This window comes from Protopterus annectens, chromosome 9.part0, assembly GCF_019279795.1.
Source record: "Protopterus annectens isolate FY-2018-M chromosome 9.part0, PAN1.0, whole genome shotgun sequence".
In the NCBI taxonomy this organism is placed as follows: Eukaryota; Metazoa; Chordata; order Ceratodontiformes; family Protopteridae; genus Protopterus; species Protopterus annectens.
Genome location: NC_056743.1, coordinates 1,807,626,892 through 1,807,644,092, shown reverse-complemented (window position 1 = coordinate 1,807,644,092; position 17,201 = coordinate 1,807,626,892). Strand labels below are relative to the sequence as shown.

General features: G+C 39.2%; 1 protein-coding gene across 1 annotated transcript in view; it reads left to right on the top strand.

The window, feature by feature from the left end:
- The window catches only part of ANGPTL6 (angiopoietin like 6), a 651,446-nt gene extending 637,320 nt beyond the window's left edge, over positions 1–14,126 (top strand). The window contains exon 6 of the mRNA XM_044084678.1: positions 11,855–14,126. Coding sequence (XP_043940613.1) covers positions 11,855–12,042 — 188 coding nt within the window. The 3' untranslated portion in view covers positions 12,043–14,126. The remainder of the gene's footprint in view (positions 1–11,854) is intronic.
- The last annotated feature ends 3,075 nt before the right edge of the window (positions 14,127–17,201 follow it).

The window sequence follows — 17,201 nt, the reverse complement described above, 5'->3', positions numbered from 1 at the left end:
CTTGTCAGCACTTTTGATGACTATACTGTCATCAGCTTGCAAACTCCTAAGTGCACATTTCTCTTCACTGCTTAAATTGTAAAAAAACACGCCCTTCAATAGGCCTGACTCATTGAAAAACAACTTAGACATATCCTGTTCACGCTTATCTACAAACACATTTAAAACTGGATCAAGTATAGGCTGAAATACACTCAGTTTCTTAAATAGCGTATTAGCACTACTTCCAATGGAATTTTCCTTAAAATAAAGTTGCAATGCAATATTCCTAGCAAAAAGTCGTATATTAATAAATACATCTGATAACTCAGACCTTTTAGTCGTAAAAAGCTGAGGCTGCACTGTGAAAGAGTCAACTCAGTTGAAGACAGTACCTTATTAGAGCAACACATGTGCCTGACTATAGAGTACAGAGTCACCTATGACCAGTGGCAGCTGATGACTTCAAATTAAAGAGGGCTGCAGGAGATAGCTGAATGGGTGGGGCCAATGGGAAGGGGTGTGACCAACTAGAAAGGGGTGGAGCTATGCTCAGAACCACAACAACTGGAACTTTAATTAAATACGCTACCCTGGGTGCCAAACAGTCATTACGAGAGTCCAATCAAGACAAAATGAAGTGTAGAAGAAAAAAATATTTCAATGCGTTGGCTACATGAGAACTTACTTAATATCCAGATGGAAACAGGTTGTGAGGCATGGAAAAATAAATTACTTTTTAAATACATTACTGGAATGCTAGTCAAAATCAAGTATAAAAAAACAAGCAGCACTCAACTCAAACCACTACTCCTTGCACTGCAGTTCTAATTATAATTTATATTCAGCTTTATAAAATTACCAAGTAACATGCTGAAAGTAGCAATCTCTGTGATACACCCACTTGTAAAAATGTTTCTTATCCAAAAAAGACTTGCTGCCTGACACAACTATCTACTTGTTTCATGGGGAAGACATGATCAAAGTAAAAAATGAACAACAAACAAGAAACAAGCTCAAGATAAATTGCTTAAGGGATTTCTGCACTAGTTATGGACCACACATGATAGATTGGCATTCTGTTTAGTTTACGGGTAAAGCCTGCAAAGATGACTGCAAGTCTCCAACAAAAGATGACTGCAAGTCTCCAACAAATGTAATGAGCTTCTGAAAATACTGTAATCCTGTCCTTTTATTACAAATACTGTCATATGCATTTCAATACCCAAGGCTTATACATTATCTAGTTATGTAAATATCCTCTGCATGGCAACAACAAAAAGGCTTTCAATGCTGGTAATTCTTTAACAGTATGCTTATTAAAGCTTACTTGCATCTTATAATCTCCGACAAGCTTACCTGATGGTCATTAAATCATTGCTACTTAAACAGAGCAACAGGGCACTGTGACAGCATGCGTTTCCTGAGTAATAAGAAGCATAAATCAACAGTATAAAAATATGACAGAAAACCAGAACATTCTGCAAAATCAAGGACAGATGAAAAGCCATGGTTGTATTTGTGATCTACCTTGGATGGGGAATACTCTGCACACTTACACTGCATAACTGCTCCTTGCCTTCCTTGGACACATCCAGGGCCACCATAATGGGGAGTGGGGTGCAACAAGTATGTCACAATTTGAAATGTCTCTGGCTGATGGTGATGGCTCTGACACTCATACCTCTCAACTTCAGAGAAAGAAATCTGGACAAAGCCATATATAGAACTGGAAGTGGGACACAGGCCCAAAAATAAGGACAATTTTAAATATTCCTCTTATTAACTTAGATAATAGAACAGTAGTAGGTCTTGCATTAGTATGAATTTTCTGAAGGGTATGAAATCTGAAACCCAAATGTCTGCCATTATTTTCTAACTTCAATCTTTAATGACTTGCCACTAATTTGCCAGAAAACCACAATTTTATGAAAAACAGACCAAAACTCTGATGGAAAAATATAAAGTTGCCACACAATACAGCTGGAAACCTGTCAAAAAAGGGACACTTTTTTAATATTAACACTGTTAACTTGAGCAGCTAACAAAATAAGAGCATCTACATGCATTTCTGAAATAAAAGTAATCTATAACTCTGATCATTACAATTATATATAATTGTAAACCCTCCACGTTTTCTTCCAAAATTGCCATTTTGAGGAGGATTATTAGGGGAGAGCAACATTTTGAGCCAAAATTGGGGACAATTGAGAGGTTTGGATATTCCTAATTCTACAAAGCGATTTGCACGTACCTATCAACCTCTTAATGGAGGAAATCTGGACATGACCAAATATATTGGGGGGAACATACAAACACTACTAAAAATTGCTCTTGTATAAACTTAAGACGGTTGATAGAATAACAGGTCTTGCATTAGCATGCATTTTTCTGAAGGTTATGATGTCTGAAATTCAATGTTTGTCATTTAGTGACTTCATTCCTAAATGATTTGCTAGAAAACCACAAATTTTATGAGGAACAAACCAAAAATAAGAAGCAAATATCTATTCATTCTGCAAAAATATGGACAACTGAGACGTATAGTTCAACCGGGGCTGTCTGAGTTTGCTACCCTTCCCCCCTCACAAAATCATGGTCGAATGGAGCCTCTCCCCTGCAGCCATTCCAATGTCCCATTCCTTAGTTATTTTGCCCCATTTACCATAAACACTGTAATGTGCATACTGCTTTACTTCTGCGATGATTTAGATTTCATTTGAAAGTTTTATTTTGCATTTTACAGTACAAACCCTAATAGATATCTGTTAAACAAAGCAATGCAGTCTCACAATAAAAATAGACTTAGCATTAAAACTTCTCTGCCCTTGAAACTCACATGCATTGAAACAGCATTGAAACTCACATTCAAAGAAAATACATTTTGCCAGTGGCAGACAAAGATTAACTTTGGGCTGTTTTCAAAATCATAGGCCCCTTGAACATGAAACATACACATGCTCTTTGATACACCTTCCTGACTGTATTACATTATATTCCTTGAACAATACAGTACAGTTGTTAGAGGGCATTTTAAATGTATTGTTTTGAACATTTTTCCAGTAAACAATGAAACAAAATGCATGCACCAATGACAAAACTGCCCAATTCAGAACATTTCCATCATAAAAAGTCTTCTCAACCTTCTATAGTCCACCAGTATCAGTAAATATGCACAATCTCTGAAGTACTAAAATCCACATTAAAGAAATCTGTAACTAATAAAGAGGTTGCTGCTAGCAAACAACTTTATATGTCATCTACAAATAAAGTGCCTGTTGCCCTTGAAGACTAAATTGCCTATGTTGCATGCATTAAAAAAATGATAAGCTAGTAATACCGCAATAGGGAATGGATGGCAAACTGATAACAGGTTCATAGTTACTAGGTATTTTTTCCAAAAAGGACTGCAGCATCCACCCCCTTTACAACACAGTACAATATCAGCAATGCATCTACCTATTGTGGGAGTAGAACCCACAGCCTTCTGCATCAAAAGCAACTACACTACCTGTTGTGCTATTAACAATGCAAGCAGACTTAGCATAAGCAGCACTAACCTTTTGTTCCCCTGCTGCTCTCAGCTCCTTGTAAAAATCTACTTGACACTCAGCTGTATCTCTGAACTTTGCAGCACAAGAAATCTGGAAAAAGCCAAAATTTATTGGGGGGGTGACAAAAACCCAAAAACCAGGGACACATTTTAAACATTGCTTGTATAATGTTGGAAAGTTGCTAGAATAAAATGCTGTGTTACCACCATACATTTCACTTCCACGTCTTGAACCCAGGAGACCCTGTGCAAAACAGTCAGAGAAACATACCACTGTGCCAAATCAGCTGAAACAGAGGAAGACAAACTTAAATGGCTACCATTTAGTGAATTCAGTTATCAGCATAGCTGTCAACCTCTTAGCAAAAAACACATAAAAAAAGCCAATAATGTGGGAATACAGCTGCTAAACATATTCAGTGAATTCAGTTCTCACCATAGCTCTCAACCTCTTAGCAAAAAACATGTGGACAAAGCCAGTAATGGAGGGAATACAGCCCCCAAACATTCAGTGAATTTAGTTCTCACCATAGCTCTCAACCTTAGTGCAAAATACCTGGACAAGGCCAATAATGGGGGAATACAGTCCCAAAAATATGGGCAAATTTCAAATATCCATGTTATAAATGTAGACAATTGCTAGAATAAAAGGTTTTGTGTTACCTTGTACTTTCTGAAGAATATAAAGTCTGAAATTCAAATGCCTGTTATTTTTTAAACATTTGTTAACCAGGAAACTAATCTGACTTGGTACAAAACAAAGCTAATTTTCAGCAGATCAGGGAGAAACACTCCAGAGACATCTTTGTAAGGGATGGGAGGACATGCAGACTCCACACAGAAGGCACCCCAGCCAAGAATCAAAGCAGAGAACCTGTAGCTGTCAGGCAACAATGCTACCAGTGCACCACTGCACTACAAACCTTTGCAAGGAAAAATGAAGATAAAGAAACCACAGACTTTATGAGGAACAGAACAAATATGAGGCAAAAATCTGCAATTTTTTTTACAAATAGTGGTGGGTAGTGTATTCAGGTCCTTGCCACCTGCATCCAAGGTACAGGGTTCAAGTCTGAGTAACTCTACCCACCACTATGCGTTAACAGGGGCATTTTACACACATACACACATACACACACACACACAAACACACACACACACTCTGTAAATGTGTCCGGAATCCAGAAAACACTGTACTACCTGTAAATGTATCCAGCAAACACTACACTACCTGTAAATGTGTCCGGAATCCAGCAAACCTCCAAACTCGCTTCCATGAAGCAGCAAACCTCCAAACCTGCACTTGACTTCAATGCTTCCCTGCAAGAGCTTAAAACTCACCTTACCTCTCTCCTGATTAGGCCTGCGCTCGAATCCCTGTGAGAGCTTAACCTCACCTCTCTCCTGATTGGTCCTGTCTGCAGATCAAGCAGTCCGGAGCTCCTCTGTTCTGTGCGGTCGTCTACCGCACAGATTCCTGGGCATCTGCGGGGCAGAAAATACCTTCCCTGTATCTGGACTGCTGACTCAGGCAGTCAGAGTTCGCACAGATTCCTGGGCATCTGCGGGGCAGTCTGAGTGTGACTGCACATGCATGGAAGTTCCGGTACTCGTAAAAAAAAAAATTTTTTTTTTTAATTTTATGTTTCACATTTTTTATTTCTTTTGTTTCTAGGTGTGAGGGCTGCAGTCCTATAGCACGAGACGCCCCTGCCTATGACTAAAGTGTTGGGTACGTTGTCTTGCCTTAAGGGCTGTTGTTGGGTGGCACACTGGTGTTGTGAGCTATGTGACACTTTGGTTGTGATTGGTGTTTGCATTTCAGATTCAGAGGTCTTTGTTGCTTGGGCAGATTACTGTTAAGGGCCTCCGCATATGAGGGTTTAGTGTTGCTATGTGAGGGTGTTGATGGTGTGGGTTTAGAAGGGCTATGTGTTGCTTGAGGTGTAGTGTGGGTGTTAACCTTCTCCTCTTGACTGTCTAGCACAATCTTGGGTGGAAAGAGCTCTGCTCAGTTTGGCTATGTAAGTGCATCTCTCACAGGTTGTAGTGTTGGGTGGTAGGAGGACAGGGTTGTCTGTGTACATGAGGCAATTGCTGCATTGGCCCAGTATGCTCAGATTCACTAGGTGGACAGGGGAAATCACCGGAAGCTGACCCTTGGACATGCCCGCTTTGGTGCTTTTTTTTGTAAAGTACAAGAGCTGTTTTCCCTACCATACCAAGGTACTTTGCAACTATAGGCTGCTTAGTGCCTACAATTAATTTATCCTTATTAACAAGAAGAGCTGAGTGCTTGTATCAGTTTAAGGCTTCCTAGTGCTTTCCAGCAGGTTTTAGAGCAAGTGCTAGTCATAGGAATGCTTAAAGGTAAGATGAAAAAAAATGGTTTATCCTAAACACTGCAGTGTGCACTAGAGGAGTTAGGTGTGAAATTAAGTAACCTAAGTTTTACCAGTCTAAAAAGTTAAGTTTTAGTGGAGAAAAACTATTTTTAAAACAGCAAGATAGATTGAAAGGGGGTGGTCACTTTTGTATTATGGTACTATGGAATACAGTAGAATGGCCAATAAATTTAAATAGTTGAAGGGGAGTGATTTCACAAAATGATAATTTTGCACTCACTCATACAAGTCAGTAAAAGTAGAGAGGAAATGAGATATATGGTCAAATTAACATAAGGGCCAGCCAACTAGAAAGACAGTGGTGTTTAAGAACACAACAGTAACCAGGTGGGAGGGTGGGAAAAAAATTCTGCCTGACTCACAACAGACAGAGCTGTGGTCTCTTTTCAAGTTTTAATATGCAGTTAAAAACAGAATACGAGTAAAACACAAGGTAAAGAAAATAAATCACAGTATTCAAAATAGAAAAAGCCAATAAAGTAAAACAAAATACAACAAATAAAAACCAAACTAACCTTTCCCTCACAGCAAAGTTAAGAAAAACCTTTCAGTGACGCAGCAACTATTCAGGATAATTTGAGGCTAGTGTTTTGGGAGAAATACCATTCCTTTCTCGATCTTTTGTTTGTTCAATGTTTAGGCCTTTCAGTCTTCCATATATTTGAATTTCTAAATGTTGTTTTTTAACCACAACATTAAGGACATTTGATGATATAGAGGAGAAGCACACACACACACACACACACACACACACACACACACACACATATATATATATATATATATATATATATACATACATAGATATATACATTTATATATTTATTTGTGTGTGCATGTAGATATTACACATAAACACACAGACACACACACACACACACACACACACACACACGTGTGTGTGTGTGTGTGTGTGTGTGTGTGTGTGTGTGTGTGTGTGTGTGTGTGTGTGTGTGTATGTATAGATGTACCATGTGAGGCGGAGCTCCTCCCAAGTGCAACTTGGACCAATGGATGGGTAATTGGAAATTCATCCTTGATCTGGCTCCTATGTCTCTGATGGACAGAGGCAGTCAGTAAATAACCAACTATATAAATCAAATTTGTGGGTCATATTTGGGTTGCAGAGCTAGGCTTATAAGGGCCCTAGTGGTCATTAGTTTAGTATACATCTATGAACCCATGAAATGAGAGAGATTGGTAATTAATACTGAAGGCAAGTGAAGTTAACGAGAACACAAATGGCTGCCTAATAGCCACTAGGGCATTCACTTCACGTAACTGTCATTTTTGTAGAAATAATATCTGTATGGAGCTCATCAAACAGGACAAGTGAATTCATAGGTTATAATGATATCATATCAATAAGCCTACAGAACTTTACTTAAGTAAGAGACAGCCTATAAAATATCAAGATACAGCTGGTTTCTCTGACTTCATGTGACAGAACAAGAAATCATTAGGTACCTCAGAATGAAAACAACTTTGACTAAATATTTTATTTTAGAAAATACACTTATAAAGATGTATATCAAATAGACAGCATTACAATACTTTAGTACAAAAGTGTAGCAGAAGAGAACAGTAGAGATATATAACTGTAGCAACGTATACTAGAAAGTGCTTTAGGGGAATAGAAAATGCTCACTCAAAGGAGATGCAGTGATGCAAGAAGATGTGCCCATCACTGCAGTTGCTGATACCAAGACACGGAGTGTGTATGGGACGTCATATTAGACACACTATGCATTGTGGGAATGGGGGAATGGGTAATTCTATACATAAAAAAGTGACTAATACAGAAGATGAGTAACCAAGGAAGGGAGGAAGCATCGTGGGTCATCATGGAGACATAAATCAGCAAAGCAATCATCATAATTGCTATTTACAGGGCCCTCTACCAATGAGAACTAAGAATCAGGAAAATTATTAAACAAATCCTTAGAATGGCAGATCATGAAGATGTCGGCATGACCTGAATGTGCCAGGCAAGGAAGGAACACATTAGCTTTGTTATCACTACAAAGAGGATAATGCACAAAGCCCAGTACAAAGCAGATGCAAGACAACTATTAGTGAACACACCTAGGATGGTTCAGACCTGGATGTACTACAGAAATGAAACTGAAGATAGAGAGTTTCAGAACTGAAGGTGGAGGGTCATCACAAAACTGCCCACTGTTAACATCTTATCCTACTGCGTTGCCATCAAATATTTAACTCCAGATGAGTCGACATTGTCAAGATGATGACATTCGTTTATCACAAACACTGGAGGATAAAGGAGAATACATAGAGAACAGTCGGGATTCACATCATCGTGACAACATACCCTTGCATAAGGGTTGTCAACAATTTAAAGATAAAATGCACTATTCTTTTCAATGAAATTGACTGAGTACACTAAGAACAACAGGGCATTGCAGAAAATAACAGTAGAAAATAAATTATTGACTCTAATTTTATTGTAGGTTATTCCTGGAAGTGGAAATACAAAAGCATTCTTTTCAATTAATGAAGCGCATTACTTATTAAAGGAGCACTTGCTTGCTATTCACATGTTAGCCCAACTTTCAATTAAACCTCAGAAAGCTGGTAAGAAACTTGCCTGATTTTTGATCAAGACTTTCGTCTTTCCAAATGACCTTTAAACAAAAACATTTCCACTTTAATTCTCAACTAAACTCTTTTATTTTTTAACTGTACACTTTCAAGACTTCAAATGGCACCTCTGTCTTTAGCACATATTGTGCACTGGTTTTATAAAAATACTGTATGCTATGTATGTACCAAAAACGTATATCAATGCGTAAACCATTTTAGTGCACCCGTTTACAGCTGTAAATGTTTTGATATGAACATGTTTTCCTTTGTTTGGTTTGTATTTCAAACTCTCTGTTCACCATTATATAAGAAAATATAAGCATATTTTAAAAAGTTAAGGGAAATAGCAACCACTGTTAAGATGGTGAATGAAATACAAATACATTGAGAACTAGAAGTAGTCTGCAGTAAGGATAGCAGACAGAAGGAAGTTAAGTAAAAGCTAAGAAAGAGAAGGCAGAAATACTGATGAGATACTTTAGTTCTGTCTTTCAAACAGATGACTGTACAAGGTACAGCAGGAATGTTCCAGTTAGGAAAGTTGGTCTGAGCCTTTCACATCTCAAAGGGCCAAGGAAGAATTTTTAAAACTGAATTTGGACAAAGCAGTATGGTCACCAGATGATATTCACCCCACAGTTCAATAAAACTACAAACGTGTCTAACAAATCATGGGAAGGTGGGTACTCTCTCTGGCTTGGAAGAAGATGTTGTTCCGTAAGTGTGGAGAGCAGGTAACAGATGAGGGTACTACAGCCACTTTACTCATAGCATGACTTCCATAGCACAGGAAATGTTGGAATCTCTTCTCATGTTAAGACTCATTCACTTGTCTAAGGCCAGCAGACTGTAATGTCCCAGGCAGCATGCAGGTTATGTCAAATGAAATAGAAAGATTTACTTCTACTTTACAACCATAGTAGCACAGTGGGGTGGTGCTGCGGATGGGATTTAGCTAGATTTTAGTGAGGCATGTCACATAATGTCCCACAAGTAAGTAATACAGAAGTGAGACAGCTTTGGAGTAGGTGACAAGGCAGCAGTATGTGAAGAAAACAACCCTGTAGCAGATAACACAACAGGATAGTAATTAATGTCTACAGAAGAGAAAGGAAAGTTACTAGCATCGTGTTCCAGAGACTCAGTGATGCAACCAATCCACTTTAATATCTGTGTTGGGGACACTGTACAGGGGCCTGAGTAAGAGGTATACCTTTTTTGTTTTGCCAGTGATACCAAGAGCTGGAAAAGAGTTGGTACATGTGAATAAATGTGAGAATGAGAAGAGGATGAAAGGAGACAAGGCAAAACCAAAGGAATTGTCTACTGCAAGGCAACTTAAATGTAATGTAAAGTAATGGAAAATAATATACTTTTGGAGAAAAATCTAAGGGAGGACTTCACACTGAAGTGAAATACTTTGCAATAAATCTGGAAAAGATCCCGGGGTACTTATTTCACATTAATGCTTTCATCTCTGTTGCTTTAAAGGAGCGCTCTGACTTAGTGATGTGCTTACATCATTGTTTCCCTTAGCATGCTTTGCAGGGGGCAAAGTGCACCTGTCACATTGTGATTATATAATCTTTTAATTCTGGCGACTGCTAGAAATTATTAGTTTCAAGAGTTATTATGAGGTATAGTGCCCTTATTAGTCTTAGATAGCTAAGTGGAAATTGAGGGGTGCATCTGGAGACTTCCTTTTCCTGACCCCCCTCCTTTCCATACATGTATCTGATTATCATGCCTCTGTCTGGTCAGGATGTATATGCAACTTTTTATTCCACATAACATATACCATGATGACCTGCTGAAATGCTAACCATGTTCTATAAGTTATATAAGAAGCATATTCTAAAAACACTCTTGTACCCTACCTTCAGGCATGGCACACCAGAGTGATTCAGTATAGCACCAACAATGCTTCTGTTAGCAGCTGGAGAAGAAGGGTGTACATATGGCTAATGGATAACAAATACAGATTTCTGGGATGTAGGAGAAGAGCTCCTCTGGCCAGTGTACATTACCTACAAGTGTAATGGAGGCAGGTGTTCTTGGACAACAAGGATTACATATGGGTATACAAGCAGTGCCTCTGGACAACAGGAATTCCATACAAGTAAGGGAAGTGTTCCTGGACAAGGGAAAGGGTGTTCCTGGACAAGGGAAATGAGAGGGGACTATGTAATGAGTTTGTGAACTCCACCAGTCCAATAGTCAGTGGAGGTAACAGTAGACGATGAGCTCTAACTGAGAAGGGAAGGAGGACCCTTACCATAAGTCTTACCATACATTACAATAGAGAGGGTGGAATAAACTGCATGTGCACACTATGCTGTTCTAGATTTCCCACATGTTCTGCTCGATAAGGTCAGTCCCCTGTTATGAAGCGTAGATAACTGCTGTGCCACCATGGAACCTATAAATGTATTTCTGACTCAGGCAGGCCAAAAAGAAATGATAGCCATGACAGATTTTTCATAATGCAATGCCTGTGGCACTATGTCATTTTATATTTCTTCCCATATCCTAACCCCTTACATTTTTATTGAGCTAAAATGCATACGTATGCTGTCAATGCGTACTTCTCCTCCAACCACATCATTATGCTATTTATCTGACTGCACAGATCCTTGCATGTCCTGACTTTGTTGCACTATAAGTATTAAGTTCTTTCATGTATAATAACTAACTGATGTGCATATTTAACATTGGTTCACACCTTACCTTACCACAAGACTTTGTGAAGTGTAATATAAATCACACTGTGCAATATTCATGTTGACCATTCCTTATGATGCTTAGTTCTTATGTTATAACAAGGTCATGCACATATTGTTACTCAATTCTATTTATATGTAAAGTGTGCCTGGTCATTATGTTATTCTTTTATTCTATTTTATGTTATTTTATTATTATTTTTGTATGTATGTTTTTGCACTGGGAACAAAGCATCTCAATTTCGTACAGCTGCACTGTGGCGTAGTTCTGAATGACAATAAAGTTTTCTCTGACTTTGAAAGGGTAACATGTTTACCATCAGTTTTGTAGGAATCCAAGTCTGCAGAAAAATTCAGCTGTAAATATAAAGTATCCTTCACAGAAAAAAACTGTAGCTGTTTTATTTGCTTGATTTTCCTGCAGAGTAAAATTTACCTAACCCTAACTTTATTTAATACTAACCATGTGGCATGATAACAAATGAGCAAAATAAAACTGAAGCTGTTATTAATAGAACATTTTTGTCACAAATGTTCTCTCTTTTGCTACAGCTGTGTAGGTTTTTAAATTTTGTTTTTCTTTCTTTTTCCAGGAAACTGTGCTCACTTTCAAAAAGGAGGCTGGTGGTATCACATGTGTGCCCATTCTAACCTTAATGGAGTCTGGTATAAAGGCGGTCACTACCGCAGTCGCTACCAAGATGGAGTGTACTGGGCAGAATTTCGTGGTGGGTCCTACTCTCTGAAAAAAGTGTCCATGATGATTCGACAGAATAAGTAGCCTTCAGACACTGATCAGAAAAGCCATACTCCTGAAAATTATGACTGGGCCAAACAGTGGCATGACAAGCCTGGATTTCAAGTCTATAATTAATACTGAAGTTGCAGAAATAAGTGGAACTAAGTGATGTAGCACCAAGAAACAACTGACCAGTCTCCAAGTGATTAAATGTGGCTTTTGTTTGGTTTAACAGAAACGTAAATACACATATGCTAATAAAAATATATATTTTATGTGACAAGGTATGGCACATTGTCACAAGCCCAACTCCCTTTCCAAGTCAGGTCCAGCTTGACATGTCTTTTAATGGTTTCATTTAACTTTACCCCAGCATTCACATTTTTTGTGTGATAAAAGGATTCGGTTCTTACTATCTTCAAAGTGTCTTCCTCTTAGATGGTCATCATGGGGAGGGGGCTCACACCGCACGTATATTTAACTCATAATTTCAGCCTTTTCTATTGCAAAAGATAAGCAAGGACCACTTTAGATTTCACCCAGTAGACCATTGCTTAAGTTGCTTTTTTTTTTTTGCATGTGCTACAGGAGAACAAAACAGTATCACCACTACATTCATTATTTCCTGATATTTAGTCATTCATTCCAGTCCTGTTTTCATGTCACTCTTAAGCTTCATTACCCTACAGAATACTCCTTTGTGTGCCATAACATTACGTTTTCTCCCTGTAGGCTGCTCAACACCTCTGCTCTCGCTTCCTCTCTGCAGAAGGGAAGTAAATTGCACAGTGACTACGCTATCAGTATCACCCATGGTTGTCAGACTTCCTGGTTTATTGTTACTCCATTCCCAAAGGGTACTGTTTGAAACAGGAATGCAAACACACATATAGACACATACACACGCGCAGAGAATTTCAACAAATTTCAACAAAGCACTGTCATCAAGAAAAATAGAGGTAAAAATAATGCACTCCCTTGATATTAAGCTAGTGACAGTCTCTCTTTCTCAGAGTCAGTTTTTTATTGTGGATTTTTTAGATGCTTTCACCTGAGCTATCCAAAAGCCATTGTTTTTTGCATTTTCACTGACAGATCTATGCTCTTTCCAGCAACCTGTCAATATCTAAGGTCATTCTAGAATCCAGGTGACAGCTAGTTGCAATTCAGTGTTGTCACTGTTATAGTGCAACGGTTTCACCATATTATTTGACTTCTTGAAGTTCACGTAAATAAAGAGGAATACGAAGCAGCAAATTGAGTAACTGGTTACCTTGTCAGATAAAACATTTGTAAAACTAGATATTTTGGCAGTATAATTTATTCTGCAGTTTACTGACAAACCCACCCTTCATTCTCTAGCTTGTGAAAATATTTTCATTTTAATTGGCAGAAAAATACTTGAGATTTCTTCTTGAGCTTGAAATGGAATATACTACGCTCTGCATATTTCCTTTCTGCCTCCACAGATTTAAAACCAGCCAGATGTGACACTGCCCACCCCATGTGTAAATATATAAGGATCCTAGCAAAGTTTAACTTATGTATAACATGCTTATTTGCAGGGGAGAGGTCAGGAAAAGAAACAAAATGGAAGAAAGAGAAACCGCTCAGAAAGAGAGAGAGAGAGAGAGAGAGAGAGAGAGAGTTTTTTTTTTTTAGATAAAACACATTTAAAAGAAATTAACAGCTTAATAACAAGAGACACAGGAGTAACATAGAATATGATCAGTTCACCAATGCTAGCTACATTATTATGTGTTCCAGACATGGATGCAAAGAAATTCACCTCCAGAGCAAATCTCGAGAACATATGATATTAGGTTAGCATCAGTGAACCACTCATAATTCTTTCTATTGCATAGAGCTTTATCTGCTCCATGCACTACAAGTTATACTAAAAACAAAAAACAAAAAAAAACATAAACTGTCTTACTGACTTTGAAAGCTAAGGAAGCCCTTTCAGAAAGGTACTGTATCACTGTCATTTATGTTTACACTCGTCTTCCATGGTGCTCAACTATCTAGAGTTTCACAAAATGTAGACATTTATGCCTCGTATGTTGTTTGTTCCTCATAAAGACAGTAGTTTTGTGGCAAATTACTGAGGATTGAAGACCCTAAATAATGGCAGGCAGACTTTGCATCCTTCAGAAAATCAGGCAAACACACATCCTATTATTCCAGTAACTTTCTAAGTTTAGAACAAGTAGTCAGGTACATGTTACCAACAGACAGGCAGAAACAATTTTTTTATTCTGCCGCTCTCATTTGTACTGGCAGATTTTACTGTCTAGCCCGATACCTGACCTTAGCAATTTTAGCAGGGGGTGCTTAACATTTGTTAAGGTCGGGTCTCATACCACTCCAGCTCTTAAATTATTTGTCTTTTTCTGAATATTTGACTCCAAGCACTACAAAATAGTTCTGAATGACTGTAATGTTTTGACTAGCTTACCAAACCTTTGCAATACACACAGATATGTAATGGTTTGGCAAAAATGTACAAAGCCTTCTTTATACATTAAGAGGTATACTCAACACAGCAGAGTTACAAGTGACTTCTAAGTCTCGTCCCTGTTGCCCTACAGACAAGTACAAAGAAAATAGCTTTCACGGCAGATAATTTCATAATTTTCACATTCTTTGTTTTCATCTTTAATGGACATTCTGTATGGTAAGTATAACATTTATTTTTTGGCACTACAGCTCCCTCAGAGCTACACAACACTACTACATAGATGACTTACCTTCCACAATGCCCTGAGTGATCCTTATGTTTAAGTGTCCAGTTTAGGTCAACTGAACATGACAGCATTGCCACCAGCCCACATTGGTCACCACTGATAGGTAGAGTTGTCAGGTTTGAGATCAGAAAATCTGGAAACCTGGTTTTGTGTCATTTCAAGGTATTCAAGGTACCATCAGGCAACCAAAGCGAATTATTCCTTGCATGCATTCTCCCAGCAGGTGATGCTATACAGTATGTGTATGTCACATATATCCTCCCAGCAGGTGATGCTATACAGTATGTGTATGTTGATTATATCCTCTCAGCAGGTGATGCTATAGAGTATGTGCATGTCGCATACATCCTCCTGGCAGGTGATGCTATACAGTATGTGCATATCGCATGCATCTCCCAGGAGGTGATGCTATACAGTATGTGTATGTCGCATATATCCTCCCAGCAGGTGATGCTATAGAATATGTGCATGTCGCATGCATCCTCCTAGCAGGTGATGCTATACAGTATGTGCATGTCGCATGCATCTCCCAGCAGGTGATGCTATACAGTATGTGTATGCCGCATATATCCTCCCAACAGGTGATGCTATACAGTATGTGCATGTCGCATGCATACTCCCTGCAGGTGATACTATACAATATGTGCATGTCGCATGTATCCACCCAGCAGGTGATGCTATACAGTGTGTTTATGTCACATGCATCCTCCCAGCAGGTGATGCTATACAGTATGTGCATATTGCATGCATCTCCCAGCAGGTGATACTATACAGTATGTGTATGTCGCATATATCCTCCCAACAGGTGATGCTATACAGTATGTGCATGTCGAATGCATACTCCCTGCAGGTGATACTATACAGTATGTGCATATTGCATGCATCTCCCAGCAGGTGATGCTATACAGTATGTGTATGTCGCATATATCCTCCCAGGAGGTGATGCTATAGAATATGTGCATGTTGCATGCATCCTCCTAGCAGGTGATGCTATACAGAATGTGCATGTTGCATGCATCTCCCAGCAGGTGATGCTATACAGTATGTGTATGTCGCATATATCCTCCCAACAGGTATGCTATACAGTGTGTTAATGTCACATGCATCCTCCCAGCAGGTGATGCTATACAGTATGTGCATCTTGCATGCATCCTCTCAGCAGGTGATACTATACAGTATGTGCATGTCGCATGCATACTCCCAGCAGGTGATGCTATACAGTATGTGCATGCCGCATGCATCCTCCCAGCAGGTGATGCTATACAGTATGCGCATGTTGCATGCATCCTCCCAGCAGGTGATGCTATACAATATGTGCATGCAACATGCATCCTCCCACCAGGTGATACTATACAGTGTGTGCATGTCACACGGATCCTCCCAGCAGGTGATGCTATATAGTATGTGCATATTGCATGCATCGTCCCAGTAGGTGATGCTATACAGTGTGTTTATGTCACATGCATCCTCCCAGCAGCTGATGCTATACAGTATGTGTTTGTCGCATGCATCCTCCCAGCAGGTGATGCTATACAGTATGTGCATGTCGCATGCATCCTCCCAGCAGGTGATGATATACAGTATGTGCATGTCATGCACATCCTCCCAACAGGTGATGATATACAGTATGTGTATGTCACATGCATACTCCCAGCAGGTGATACTATACAATATGTGCATGTCACATGCAGCCTCCCAGCAGGTGATACTATATAGTGTGTGCATGTTGCATACATCCTCCCAGCAGGTGATGCTATACAGTGTGTGCATGTCACATGCATCCTTCCAGCAGGTGATGCTATACAGTGTGCGCATGTCACATGCATCCTTCCAGCAGGTGATGCTATACAGTGTGTTTATATCACATACATCCTTACAGCAGGTGATGGTATACAGTGTGTGTATGCCGCATACATACTCCCAGCAGGTGATACTATACAATATGTGCATGTCACATGCATCCTCCCAGCAGGTGATACTATACAGTGTGTGCATGTCACATGCATCCTTCCAGCAGGTGATGCTATACAGTGTGTGCATGTCACATGCATCCTTCCAGCAGGTGATGCTATACAGTGTGCACATGTCACATGCATCCTTCCAGCAGGTGATGCTATACAGTGTGTTTATATCACACACATCCTCCCAGCAGGTGATGCTATACAGTGTGTGCATGTCACATGCATCCTCCCAGCACGTGATACTATATAGTGTGTACATGTTGCATGCATCCTCCCAGCAGGTGATGCTATACAGTGTGTGCATGTCACATGCATCCTTCCAGCAGGTGATGCTATACAGTATGTGCATGTCGCATGCATCCTCCCAGCAGGTGATGCTATACAGTGTGTGCATGTCACATGCATCCTTTCAGCAGGTGATGCTATACAGTATGTGTATGTTGCATGCATCCTCCCAGCAGGTGATGCTATACAGTGTGTGCATGTCACATGC